We start from the raw sequence: 13,828 nt of genomic DNA, 5'->3' as shown, positions 1-13,828 counted from the left end.
AAACTATTGAGGATTTTTTTATTTAAGTCATTGAGAGTTAAGTTTTTTTTTTTAAAGTTCACCTAATGAGCTTCAAGCGATGATTCGATGATCGATACGATAGATTAGTACCCATCAATGATTAGAACATACTTTAGAAACAAGTCAACCTGACAGACAGTCAAGAGCGAAGCCAATTTGTTTTTTTTTTGAGGGGTGAAATTAAGTTGTATATTTTTACGATAGTAAAAATACAATCTCTCAATTTTAATAGCCTATATCTTTTAATTTTTATCATTTTGGGGGGCCAAAGAGTAATTTTATCATTCCTTATTTAAAATTTTAAAATTATAAAAGGGCCTAAATGGAAAATTTTCCAACTTAGGGGGGCTGGGGGCCTCGCCATCCCCTGGCTCCACCACTGCAGTATGTGCTGGAGATCATAAAAGAAAGTTGTTTGAATTTTGGTTAGCAGATTTGTGACATTCAAAGTTGAATCGTTGATTTATGAAAAAAAACGGAATTGTAGAAGAGAAGCGAAATAAGAGCTTTCAATTGGTGCAACTAGTGTGAATAGAGAAAATCATACAACAACGATTTTAACAGTGAATAATTTAAATGAAAAATTTCAAATAATTCAAGGACTAAAACATAAATTTACTATCGGCTTATATCAGCATCCATTTAAATCCATAAATAATACAGAAATTAGGGTGGAACAAGTTAAAAGTTAAAAGGGTGAATTTATGTTGAACTCAACTGCAATTTAGATATCTTAAATTACGTAATGTGGCTCTCAATTCATCACCAAGATGTCTCTACCGATGGTTTTTAGAGCCTAGAGGAGTACTCCCTCACACCTACCTACCCATAAATACAATTGGATTCATTTTTATTTTAAGAACTGGTTTTAGGTTTACTGAAGAACTCTTCAATTTATCTTTTTTGTAGGAGTTGAAATACAATTTATTAATTTATAATTCAACAGATTTCTGAGGGTCTAAAACGCATTTTATCCATTTTAGTGTTATGTGTATGTAAGTGAACACATGAAGTTTTGTGTTAATTAAGATAAAATATATGGTCTCTCCACGTCATGGTAAACTTATGATATTCACAAAAGTAATTTTGGATCTTATAGTATTATATGCAAGTCAATCGCATGAAGCTTCATACTGTATATTGCACTATACGGTTAAATTCAGAGGTGAATCTAGGCCATCCCCCTGGCCCTTAAAATGAAAAATTACTACTTAGGATATTATTATTTTTAATTTTAAATTAATAAAGATAAAATTATATTTTGGCCCCTCTAAAATTATAAAAATTCAATTTAATCTTTTAAAAATTATAAAGATATAGACTATAAAAAATTAAAATTTCATTCGGCTCGTTATTTTGCGTGTTGTACGGGATTGATATATGATGAGATGATAATATATGACATGATATTATACATTGAATATATCGGAATCCAGCATTTTTTGCAGATTATCGAGTTATATTTATAGTGATTCTGGCATGTTTTTTGGGGGAGGATGTGAGGCTATGGGCTTGACAATTGATGCCTAGGCGTGTTTTTCGAAGGGATATTAGCTTTCGAGCTAGGCACTTAGTGCCTAAGTGTGTTCTTGGTTGGATTAGCTCGGTTGAGCATTCTGGCGTGACTTGGGTGGATAACCGCGTATTTGTATTTGTTCATATTAGTTCATAGACTGAACCGTGATTACTAAACTAAATAGTAGTATAGAGAAGCAGGGTCGATCCCACAAGGACTAGGATTCCTAATATTATTTTTGCGTGACCAGATTTTAACGTCGTGCCAGCTATTGTGCCCACGACTTGTAACATGTTGTGCTGAAAATAAAACGAAGGGGATTTTAGTTTATTAAGATTAAAAATATAGAAATAAATAGAACAAAATAATAGTTGAATTATAAATGTAAAAATAAAATTAAATAATTAAAATTAAATTAGATAATCAAATATGCGAATTTTTAGTCTTAGACATGATATATTCCAAACTCGAATCAACCCTCGAAGATGGATTAAGATGCCTTAATTGCCAACTCTTCTTGTGTAGTTGATTTTGGGATGTCCTGCAAGCCAATCCTTACCGACTGTCTAACCACGTAACACGTGTCCACAATTTAAGACCTCGAAAGCCTTGCGATCTAGAAGAGCCCAACTCGATCAATGGCATCAACCGCGTGGGTCATTAAAATCCGATCATTATCTCTCTTGATGGAATCCAACTGGCCTTCTCCACCTAGACACGCCAATTTATTTGCGGGAACTTGAATGTGGCAGTCAATTGATCCGTTTTCCCAACTGTACATCAAACAATTAACAACCTAACAGGCTTTTTTTGAGTTGAAATTGAATTAACTTTTATACTTGTCCCATATTCTGCAGAGATAATGAATATCGTGTTAAAGATTTTTAGCGCAGGTTAATTTCTCAAGATTCTCAGTTGGACTAATTACCTGCCTAAAGCTAAGTGGGGATTAGTTGAACATGAATTTGGTTATGCTTGATGAAATTTTGGGAGTTTAGATAGAATGCAAGGTTTTGAAAGTAAATGAAAGGGACTTGAGGAGCTATTTCACCAAAATATAAAAAGAAAAAAATAAGGCAGCAAACTTCAAGATATTACGACTACAGCCCGTCCTCTCAATGCCCAGTTACACTTACACCCCTTTTTATACTAATTCTGGAGGAACCAAGTCTCACAATTTATGCCTAAATTCTTGGTAATAATTAAGCACTAACCAATGCTTAAGTAAAAATCAGATTTTTCAAGATTTTTGTTGAACAACAAAGTCAACATTTGATGTTTTTTTTCAGCAGCCTAAACTATTCTAATTTGCTTTTCGTCTCAATTTTGCTTGTATTTGCTAATTTTTAAACTTCGACACTCTAATTACGTCCCTGATAAAATTTAAGTAAGAAATTATAAATTTATTATCATTTTATTTAAAAATTAAGTGCATTAAACATATAAAATTAACTTACTATCAAATATTTTTTGGTCATCAAATAATTAAGATTAAGTTGAGGAGAGATGTAATGGATACGATTTATTTTGTGAGAAATTGTAATTTTATTACGGGTCAATCAATGACGATACCAAAATCTATGAGAATCTCTTATAAATGATACTTCTTTTAATTATTAAAATATATTTTAAGTTTCTATATTTTTTATTTGGAATTTAGTCTTTTATTTTTTATTAAAAAATGTAAGTTAATTATCAACGTCATTAGAATTCTTTTACTAAATTCAAGTTTATTACAATAGTTTTTTACATAACTACTAAAAGAATTTTTATTTTATTTTAAAATGTCAAATCAATAAATTCAACAGAATAATTTTAAATAAAAATAAAAAAATTAAATTCTTAAAAAATAAAAGTATAAATAGTAATTATAATTCTTTTATAAATAATTTTTTGGTAGAAATTCTTTTATAAATATTAAGTAGTGATTGGGATGATAAAAATGCTGTGTAATGCCCCAGCCGAGCCTCAATCTCTATGATTTGAGCCGTTTGAGAAAGACACTTAATAATTCGATGTATTAGTGTCACGGGGCTAGATCTTTCGTCTCGCAATCCGTGCGGCCTTAGGCGATCCATTCGTACCAAACTCGCCTAAGTCAACCTAAACACCACAACTGACGATTCCTTTAAAATTTCTCTAAGGCACCAATTTGTATAATGGAAGCAATTTATGCCAAAAAAGCTACAAAAACAACAACAGAAAACCACAGAAAAAAATGTATGAGAGGTATTTGAGTAAATGCACTCCAATAATTCTGTTACTCTTAAGAATTCAAGTTACAATGGACTGAAGTGATTTCCAAGTAAGGGGGAGGCTCTCTATTTATAGTTGAGCTCCCCCAAAACCGACAGTCTAGATTAAGTTACATCGACGGACGAGATTAGCCTATCCCTTAAATTATGGGATTTACAAGATACATCATATCAAATTAAATCTACATGATATGATTCCCATATTTACTAAAAATAGCCTATGTTGCCATATCTTCATTATCGGGCCAGCCAGGCTTCAATTTGACAGGCTTCTCCAACAGTTCTTTGAATCGGGCCAGTTCTCGTGGGCTAAATGATCACCATCTAATCGATAGATCTCCATAGGGTGTATCTTGTGCCATGATCACGGGCTTTGCACTTTGGCCTGTGACACTAGAACCCATTTTTAAGATCTTTACTACTATCTATATGCATATGTATAAATCCAAAAGACATTGCTTCCATGACATTGGCATACTCACCCATCATGCTTCATTTCATTTCCTTATCTTTTTGTTTCATTTTATAAAACAACTAAATTTCAATATTCATATTTTATCTGCATAACATTTAATTGTGAATATAATTTGATTCATATATTTTTATAATATTATTAATTAGTTCAAATAAGTAATATCTTTAATTTTTTGGTTAAAATATTACATGATTATATACAATTTTATAATGTCATCAGTTAGTCTAAATTAGCAATATTATTAACTTTTTCAATCAAAATATCCACATCAGTTTTTCTTTAAAAATCATATTCCAATAAAAAAGTTATTTTATTATGATGATTTCAAATGAATATTTTTAAGAAAAAATCCTAATAAGTATATTCAAGGTTACTTTTATTGTTTTATGACTATCAAGTTTTTTTTTTAATTTCAAAATATCATACCCTAAAATTTAATAGAAAAATTTTAACGATGGTAAAAATTGTACCTAAATTTTTAAATTCGAGAAGTAAGGAAACTAAATTTCAACTACACAAAGTGCATATGACTTAGGTATATTTTAACCTTCAAATTTGTACTCCATAACTTGACACAAACAAATAATTAACCAAACGCATCCATATTAGTATATATATAAGGAAGACCCTAACGCCTTCCTTCATGACATTTGTTAATTCTTTTACATGCTAAATTAATGGCTAAATTTATTTTTAATCCTTTTTTTTAAGATTATATAAGATTTGTTAAATTTGAGTTTTGATCCCTATATTTTGTTCAAATTTAGATATGATATTTATATTTTAATTTTGACATAATTTGATACCTCAACTTTTTTATTAGTTAATCTAAATATTTCATTCTAATTAAAATGTTTATTTAAATTTTTAAGAATTGTTAAAACTATTAAAATTCTCTGTTAAATTTAGATTAATTGCAATATCGTTTTTTGTTACATAGACACCAAATGAGTATTTTTTAAAAAAAATTCAATTAGTCACCCAACAAATTAAACAAAAAAGTGTTAACAAATAGACTTGAATTTTAAATTTGAAAAGTAAATGGACTAAATTCCTAAAAATAAAATATGGAGACTAAATTCTAAATATACAAAAAATACAAATATTTAAGAAGTGTTTGGAAAGCCACCTAGTAAATGGATCTACGTGTAATTGCTTGTAACTACACAAAGGTGACATGTCTGGGTAACCATTGTAATTGATGAGGCTCACCAAACTTAGTGTAATTGAAGTGCTCCAATTACACTTTCCAAATTTAAAGGAGAGGGGAGAGCTGGAGTAATTACTCAAGTAATTACACCCAAATCCAATTTTAAAAAATATATATTTTTATACAAGTTATAAAAATTATATTATAAGCATGAACATGTATGAGTGTTTGGGATGATTATGGAAAAAAAATTCTTATATTATAAATCCTAAAAAATATTATAAAAATCATTTATATATTTACATGTTATAAAAGTGTTATAATATATTTATTTATAAAAAGTTATGGCCAAGTACATACATAACTTATTTATGTATCAATGTTATATATTATAAAAATAATATTGTTATTTATAAAAAAAATGTTATACTTTTTTTTTCAATAACTTATTTATAAAAATGTGACACCCTACGCCCAACCCAATCTCTGAATTCGAGAATGGAATGTCACAGGTTGACTCGATTAAAGAACCCGTCTATTAGCTTTTCTGTCTAGAAAAGAACCTTAACCTTTTTTTGCAGATACCTTTTTTTTCCAAAGTGGTACTCCTTTAGTTTAAGTTTACTTATATTTGGAAGCGCAACTTTGAATAAAAGATCCGCTGCATTAAGAGTGCACAGAATAACCCTCTTGCGCCAACTTAATTAACATCAATGAATCATAAATCTTGTTAAGCCATCAAGGCTTCCTTTCAACATTCAAAGTTTCCAAAATATCATTCAATACAGATTAAAAAATTTCAACTTGGTGGTTTCTAATAAGTGATCTAACACCCCTAACAAATACATGTTACCTCAAAAATTAAGAAGGCTCACAAATGGCAACAGGTTTGGCTGTGTCCCTTCAATCACCACGCTTAACTTAAAAAACCTGAAAGGAAGAAGAAATTGGGTAAGTTCATAAGAACTTAGTGAGTTCTGGGAAAAACAATCTCACCTTAATTACTATCAGACATTAAGGAAAAGGGAACTCAATTAGTTAACCATGGTTGGCGGATACATTACTACGGCTTACAAATCAATTGGCGGATGATACCGCAAATCAACTCAGTTGATTGGCGAACAACGTTGTTTCTATACTCATATAGGAGAATCACAGGCACATCTACTCCGCGAATATGCCACTTATGTGGATTGCCATTTACGAAAAACGGGCTTAGTGTTCATGCTTTCATGCAGCGTGCAATACCCTATGCATTATTTTTTTTCTACGTACTCCCTTCCTTGTGTGAGCTTTTTATCCTTGGTTCTTGAAGAACCAAATTTTCTTGTATCTTCAAATCCGCTCATCTAAGCTATATAACAACATCACCTCCGTACCATCCTAACTCCCCTCATTGTATAAACACATAAGTGTCCTCCCGCAAGGTCCAGTTTTCACCAGTCACGGTTTGCAACAAGTCTTATACCGAAGGCAAATCATATTACCATGTATCTTCTTTATCATTATATACAATACCTCTCCGGTACTTTCTTACACCCATTTGGATATGGAGCTTGTACACTAAGTAAGGAGTATTCTTACTGTATAAATACCAAGTTTTTAGGGCCTGTTTAATCGTAATTAACCATGTATGCATTGATTCTTGGAATGAGACCTCTTTGACACGAATTTAGGAGTAACAAATTAACAAAGATACCAGACATAAGGTACAGAGGAACTCACCAGAATGCTTTACTTAGAACTTTATCTACTCTACTAGTTCTTTTCCTTTAGCATTGGAACATTCTCCCGTTTCTTTAGCTAAACAATAAAACAACTTCTTTAATCATCGAAAATAACCAAAAACTTATGATACAACAAGAATCTATAGACTTGCAAACAATTTATGGATAGGAGTTTCCTTCCTACCTAGTATTCAAAGAAATCCTACCAATTCTTTCTTAAGCCAATTTCTATCTATTTGGCAAAACTTAAAGGAAAGTTTAAGAATTTACCAGCAGACAACTAGCACTAACGTTCTCTTATACTTTCATAGTTAACACCCTTGCTAGCAAAGAAGAACTCTCCTGGTTTCTTCGATGATAGCAAAGTCTGGTGGAGAAGATGGATTAGAAAACCTTCTCTTCACTACCATACTATCTTATTTATAGCTAACCCATGTCCAAATCTCAATCAGGATTATCTCTAATCATTACTCGTTCTCACACGTTTCCACTAATTAATCACATCCTACGAGACTCTACAAGTGTCCTAATTATTGACGTTGCCTCCACTAAGAGGCCAGATGACTTAAACGTATCCTACAAGCCATCGTACTTACTTAAGTAACAATACTAAAACACAGGTGATGATTTTATTAGCGGGAAAGTTCGCCTAATAAGGCCCTCGCCCTAACTATAATCTCGCTATCTCTCGGACTGACACTCCACAACGTTGGCAAGGTTCTTCGTAGCACTCCGCCATGAAGTTATCGACCTCATCCGGTCTAAGTTTCGCTACTTAGGTGGTCACCACTGATATAGTCTCCCAAACTAATCCAGTTTGCCAAACTAGGGTGTGAAAAAAAATAATTTTCTAAAGTTATAGAAAAATTATATTATTTATAAGAAGTGTTATGGAAGTTTTGGACAATTTATAAATTTTTTTCTAAAGATCATATATTATAAATTTTATATTATTTTTTACTTAATTTACATATTATAAAAATAGATTTAACCTAGCATAAGTTTTTCTCCAAATTAAGTTATATAAATTTTTATAATTAAAGCTACAAACTATTTGGACTAGACCTTAGCATGGGTTGGGCCAGACCGATGTAAAATTTTAGGCCCATTTCTATGCTCGGGCCCGGTCTGACCCAAAAAATGAGCTTAAAATTTTGTCCAAGTCTGGCCCAAATTAAAAATGCTAAATCCAAGCCTGATCCAACTCGTCTGTATTAAGTTTTTTATATAAAACAAATTTAAAAAATATAATATTTTAAATACACTAAAAACATTAAAATAATATTTTTCAACAAATTGAAAATACATTTAAAAAAAACTATAATTAAAAAAATACTAAGATAGTTGCAACTTAACAAGCAAGTGCCTCTAAAATAGTAGCAAAATTAACAATAAAACAATAGTTATACAATATCAAAACAATGACAACAAAATAGTAGCAATATAATATCGAAATGGCAACAAAACAACAACAAACAACAATAGAAAAAAAAGTATAAGCTGATTAGAGTCGATCCCGGGCCAAAAAATCCTACCGAGCCCTAGCCCGTTTAAAAAACAACCTTTTTTGTCCAAGCCCATTTTTTGGGCCTACATTTTTGTCGAAATCCTCCCACTTTTCGAGCAGAACTTCGGGCCTAGGTGGGTGGTCCAGCCCATGATCAAATCTAATTTGGACTATAAACTCATATATTATAAGGTTGATGCTAATTATGAAAATAGAAAAGGTTCTCTTGCACGATATCGTGAGGTTTGATACCATTTGAGAAAACAGTGCCAAACACAAACACCATAGACAACTCACAAGCTCTTTAATTTTAAACATTCAATGTTTCGAAATGTAGTTGATAAGACAATTGTTGTTTTAAAAAACATTTCTCATATTAACATTATCTTAGTATAGCATAAAAATCAAGGTTGAATCTTACTAGCATGTTGTATGTTTCATAACTACAACCATAGAGGGAATTGAGACGATCCATACTGCATAGAGTACATGGAAGAAAGAGATCTTGATAATTTTAATGATGCGGATTCAAATTCAGATGATGATGACTTGGTTAAGGACCAACATATAATGATAAGGAGTACATGTTAAATATTAAAGAGGGAATAACCCAATAAACATGCACCATAGCAATTAGATAAAATTGCATATGATATTTACTTTTCTTGTTATTTTTATTAGTTATCATATTATCAACTATTTTTTTATACTAACATAACATATAATTTTTGCTACTTGTTTAAAAAAAATTATCTTAAAAATTATTTTTATCATACTAATAATTTTTATAGTAATTAATATTTTAAAAATATAAATGCTATAACTTTGTAATTACAACTTTTACTATCAAACATTATATGAGAAATTACGATATAATTACACTCTGTTAATCAAACACGACTAAAGAATTATAATTCTTCGTAATTACAAAAACTACCTTAATAATTAGTATACTAATAATTACACTTTCATCTAATTAATTTACTCTCCAAACATGCCCTAAATATATTATAAAAAGAATAAATAATCAAGGGAAGCATGGGTGGTACCAAGCTACTTTTCTTACTGGAAAACCTGCCTAATCTATGACTAGTCACACGACACGGTTTCAAAATTGAAACACGTAATTCATGCGCCCGTCTATGGCGGCTACAATTCAAAAGTTCGATCTCATATTTCAACTCATCTTCTTCCAACAACGAAACTCTAGCAAATCAAACAAAATCCAGGAAAACCCGAATTCAGAAACGAAAACAAGATTTCTATTTTCTTTCATTTTGGGAATTAATCAAGAAAATGGAGACGGTGATGGAAGATGAAGAGTACAATTACAGAGAAGTAAATTTGCCTTCGCTGATCCCAGTAGTCCCAGAGCCAGCACTAGAGAGGGAAACAGGGGAGAGAAGGAGAGGCCGAGATATACTCATTGCTATTGATCACGGTCCCAAGAGCAAACACGCCTTTGATTGGGCTCTTATTCACTTCCTCAGGCTTGCTGATACCATCCATCTTGTCCATGCTGTTTCCAGTTATAACTTATGTCATGGAAAATAATCGATTTCTAGATTATTATCTTACTTATTTCTCAAATTCCTTTCTGGGTTTTTTTCTTTATAGGTGTCAGAAACGATGTGGTTTATGAAACTAGTCAAGCTCTTATGGAGAAGTTAGCTGTCGAGGCTTTTGAGGTTGCCATGGTTAGTTCTTCATCTTTTATTATCATTTGCATCATTAGTATGGAATTGTTATTGCGAGATCATTATGTCTGTTGTGTGGACATTTTAACTTAGGTTGATTATTGAGCCATCCATCGTTGTGTCTATTATTTCCATAGATGAGTACATTGATATATTCGGATTACTGACAATTTCCATGGAATCAATTGTAATATCTACATATGTTTAGGTGCATAATGCAAAATAGAGGTTGGTTAGTTTCATTTCTAGAACTTTTAATAGCATTTATAGGGTACGTCCAAACTTCAAATATAAATCAACAACATTGACCAACTAAAATCTTGAACCATGATTTGATCTCCTATTTGCACCTAAAGTTTTAAATTGATCAATGTCAGTGTCGTCAATGGTGCAAGGAATAAACCCTCCAAGGCGCAAAAAGTGCATGTCTTTTTTTTTTGGTATACATGTATAAAAGAACCCTCGTTGGTCCATAGCCTTTCGAATATTCTGTCAAATGTCAAGATGGTTCACTGTTTTAGCTATTTAAAGGTTTAAGATGATCAATATGAACAGATTGTTTTTAATTTTTCAACGGGATATGCTAGTTAGAGTACACAATTATCTGTTGGTTTTGGCATTTATACATTATAATTGAATTAAACCTTAGGGTAGTGTTTCCTTTGCATGCCCCTAGTTCCAATATAGCTTTGAGAGTCAAAATTATTTGGTGTTTGGATTTTCAGAAATTTATAGTTTCTTCGAATTAGGTGAGGACTCAAGCTCGAATAGTTGAAGGGGATGCTGGTAAGGTAATTTGCAAGGAAGCAGAGAGGTTGAAGCCAGCAGCAGTGGTTATGGGAACTCGTGGTAGAAGCTTAAGTCAAAGGTCTGATTTAATCCTCAATTTCATGTTACATCTTTCTATATAGATGCTGGTGCTTGTTTTACTTTGCCATATGTTGCTCCGGTTCTTCACTTTTCTGAATGTTCTTATGTTTAACACCTGTGTTGGACGTATATCTACACATGAGTATGTGGCTATGCCTTAAAATATCCTCCAAATACATGGAAAAACTAAATGACTCCATTATTCCTTGCTCTTCTCTCATCATATTCATACCTTTGCAGTGTATTTCAAGGAAGTGTAAGCGAGTATTGCTTCCACAACTGCAAATCCGCACCTGTCATAATCGTACCTGGGAAAGGTACTAACCCTAATCAATAGAGTCCACTAGTTCTATTTCATTTGTATTCCTTGGAAACTTTGAATGATTGACACATTCTGTTTTTATAACTCGGCAGAAGCTGGAGATGAATCACTGATATAGTGGCAAAGGCAATGGTTAACTTGAGAAACCATTAGTCATGGAATCGATTTGTTTGCTTGTAGCACTGTATGTAAATATAGATTGCTTGGTTGTTTATTTGAATGTTTGCATGTTATGGCTGTGTTGCTTCAGAACCTCTTATCTAGTGTTACCATACGATATATTGTGTGTAATTTTATCGGTATTTGGTATTTCAATTTTTATTTCCCGAATTTATGCATCGGAAGTTGTCGTTGAGAATTACCGACCGCCTGAACCGGACTTAAACAGCTAACTTAGCTTTCACAGCAAAAAATAATATTTCTACAATGGCAATCTAAGACTAAAGTTGCCTTGACTGTATCTGATATTTATCTTTGCCTAGTCTAAAATTTCAACTTTGCAATATACATTCATTCAATTAGGCCCTATATCTGCATTGTAACAAAAAACAGAAGAAGCTATTTTCTAAAAATCTAAGCAGATTCAGTGATATTAAAGAAAACATCACTTTCAAAAAAGCTTCAATTATGTATGAAACTTGTGTGGAGTGAGAGGCTGTGATTGGTTGATAAAGGTGTCCCAGAGTTGAAGCAACTTATTGTGAACACAAATTGAGGGTTCATATCTCATGGTCCTACCATTAATATTCCTTTTTCAAAATCTGAAATGTTTTCAGTTCCTTTTTACACATATTACTAATACAAGATTCAAAGGGTGTAATGTTGATGTTGGTGAGGAATCTTGTTCAACATAAAGACACAATAACTGGGTTTATAGTTGATCCAAACATGAAATAGCCCAAAACCCAAGAGGGGTGGATTTTTATTTCCTTGGAAGTGCAGTTTAAAGGAAAAAAAGAAAAAATGGGTCCCAAGAAAGTGAAAAGGCAATCTATCATATTTCACCGTCAACATATAACAAAGAGAATCAAAGGGATCTTGGCAGTGGATGAGATGAGGTCCACCCCCTTTCGCTATTTAACTTAAGGCTTGAAAATGAAGGAAAGGGTGAGGAGGCTATTCTGTGACTCTCAAACAAGAAGTAGATGCCAATGCCCGCCCTTCTATGGTCCCCCGCCTACTCCTAATGCCCTTCTTTTTAATTGCAACACTGATTATAATTTTTCCCACCTCTGTCTATAATTCTACCTAAATTTCAGAAGCTTTTGCTTTGCTTGGCTTGTAGTAATTCATTTGCATCCTAACATGAAACTTGAAAATAAATTTTGGGTTGTTGCTGCACGAAGTAATGGATTGGAAGGTTACGAATTACAAATGCCCCTGCCATGATCAAAAGTGTGTCCTCCAACAAATAGTATGTTGTTTCATTCTTTTTTAATCAAATATGTGTGTCTAACAATCGTCTTTAATGTATATTCAAGGTCAAATTATATTATTAGATGTACTTTTTTGTAATACACGTATTTTAATTTGATCAATTTTAGTTCATGTACTTTTTGAATTTTGAAATTTTGATTTTGAACCAGCAATAGCAATTAAATCTCTTTGGTTAAATTCTACCATTAATCATGTTTTATGTGTAAAGTTGTAAATTTAGTCTATATTCTCTAGATCATTCTCTTTTCTTTTTTAAAAAAATTAAAATCTTATATAAATAGGGAAACGAGGATAATAATAAACTGAGAAACATCTAAGTCCCAAGCCAATAGGCATACTCATGCACCCAATCCTATGTCCAACTACATTGTTCTTTATATATTTTTCAAATTTCAAAATTTCAATCTTAATGCAAACAATGGCCTGAAATCTATCAATTGGTTTTTTGTGAGTAATATGTGAAAATAGTAAGTTACATGACATTATGCCACTTCAAAATTTAAAATAGCAGAATTTAACTAAATGAATTTAATAGCTTTGATTAGAACTAAAACTTTTAAAATTCTAAAAATACAAAGACTTAAACCAATCAAATTAAAGAATAAAACCGTAACTTACATGTAATATATATGGATTGATAACAAAATTTAACCTATATTCAAACATGAAAATTAAGGGTATGACCAGGCTCGGTCATGGGAGTTGTTTGAGAGTGCAGTTGCCGAGGGCCCAGGGCTGAAAGGGCCCAAAAAATTTTATTTTTTCAGCTTTTAACGTGGGAATTTTTTTTGTCAGATTTTCACCATAAATGCTTCATCTACTAAGGCCCCAAATGCATTACATTTTTCACC

At 31.7% G+C, this 13,828-nt stretch overlaps 1 protein-coding gene across 1 annotated transcript; it reads left to right on the top strand.

The window, feature by feature from the left end:
• The first annotated feature begins 9,690 nt into the window (after positions 1–9,690).
• LOC121224634 (uncharacterized) lies at positions 9,691–11,855 on the top strand. The gene is made up of 5 exons (XM_041108251.1): positions 9,691–10,179; positions 10,269–10,348; positions 11,098–11,216; positions 11,459–11,535; positions 11,633–11,855. Exons 1-5 carry the CDS (start codon positions 9,948–9,950, stop codon positions 11,656–11,658), a joined length of 534 nt encoding a protein of 177 aa, XP_040964185.1. The 5' UTR covers positions 9,691–9,947; the 3' UTR covers positions 11,659–11,855.
• The last annotated feature ends 1,973 nt before the right edge of the window (positions 11,856–13,828 follow it).

Source organism: Gossypium hirsutum, chromosome D12 (genome assembly GCF_007990345.1).
Source record: "Gossypium hirsutum isolate 1008001.06 chromosome D12, Gossypium_hirsutum_v2.1, whole genome shotgun sequence".
In the NCBI taxonomy this organism is placed as follows: Eukaryota; Viridiplantae; Streptophyta; class Magnoliopsida; order Malvales; family Malvaceae; genus Gossypium; species Gossypium hirsutum.
The sequence above is the reverse complement of the archived record's forward strand: the minus strand, read 5'-3'. Positions and strand labels throughout refer to the sequence as shown.

Excerpts from the sequence above, each read along its gene's own strand:
- LOC121224634 (XM_041108251.1), top strand. The coding sequence starts at position 9,948 with ATGGAGACGGTGATGGAAGATGAAGAGTACAATTACAGAGAAGTAAAT. Across the intron at positions 10,349-11,097 it reads AGGCTTTTGAGGTTGCCATG|GTGAGGACTCAAGCTCGAAT; the intron begins GTTAGTTCTTCA and ends TCTTCGAATTAG. Across the intron at positions 11,217-11,458 it reads GGTAGAAGCTTAAGTCAAAG|TGTATTTCAAGGAAGTGTAA; the intron begins GTCTGATTTAAT and ends ATACCTTTGCAG.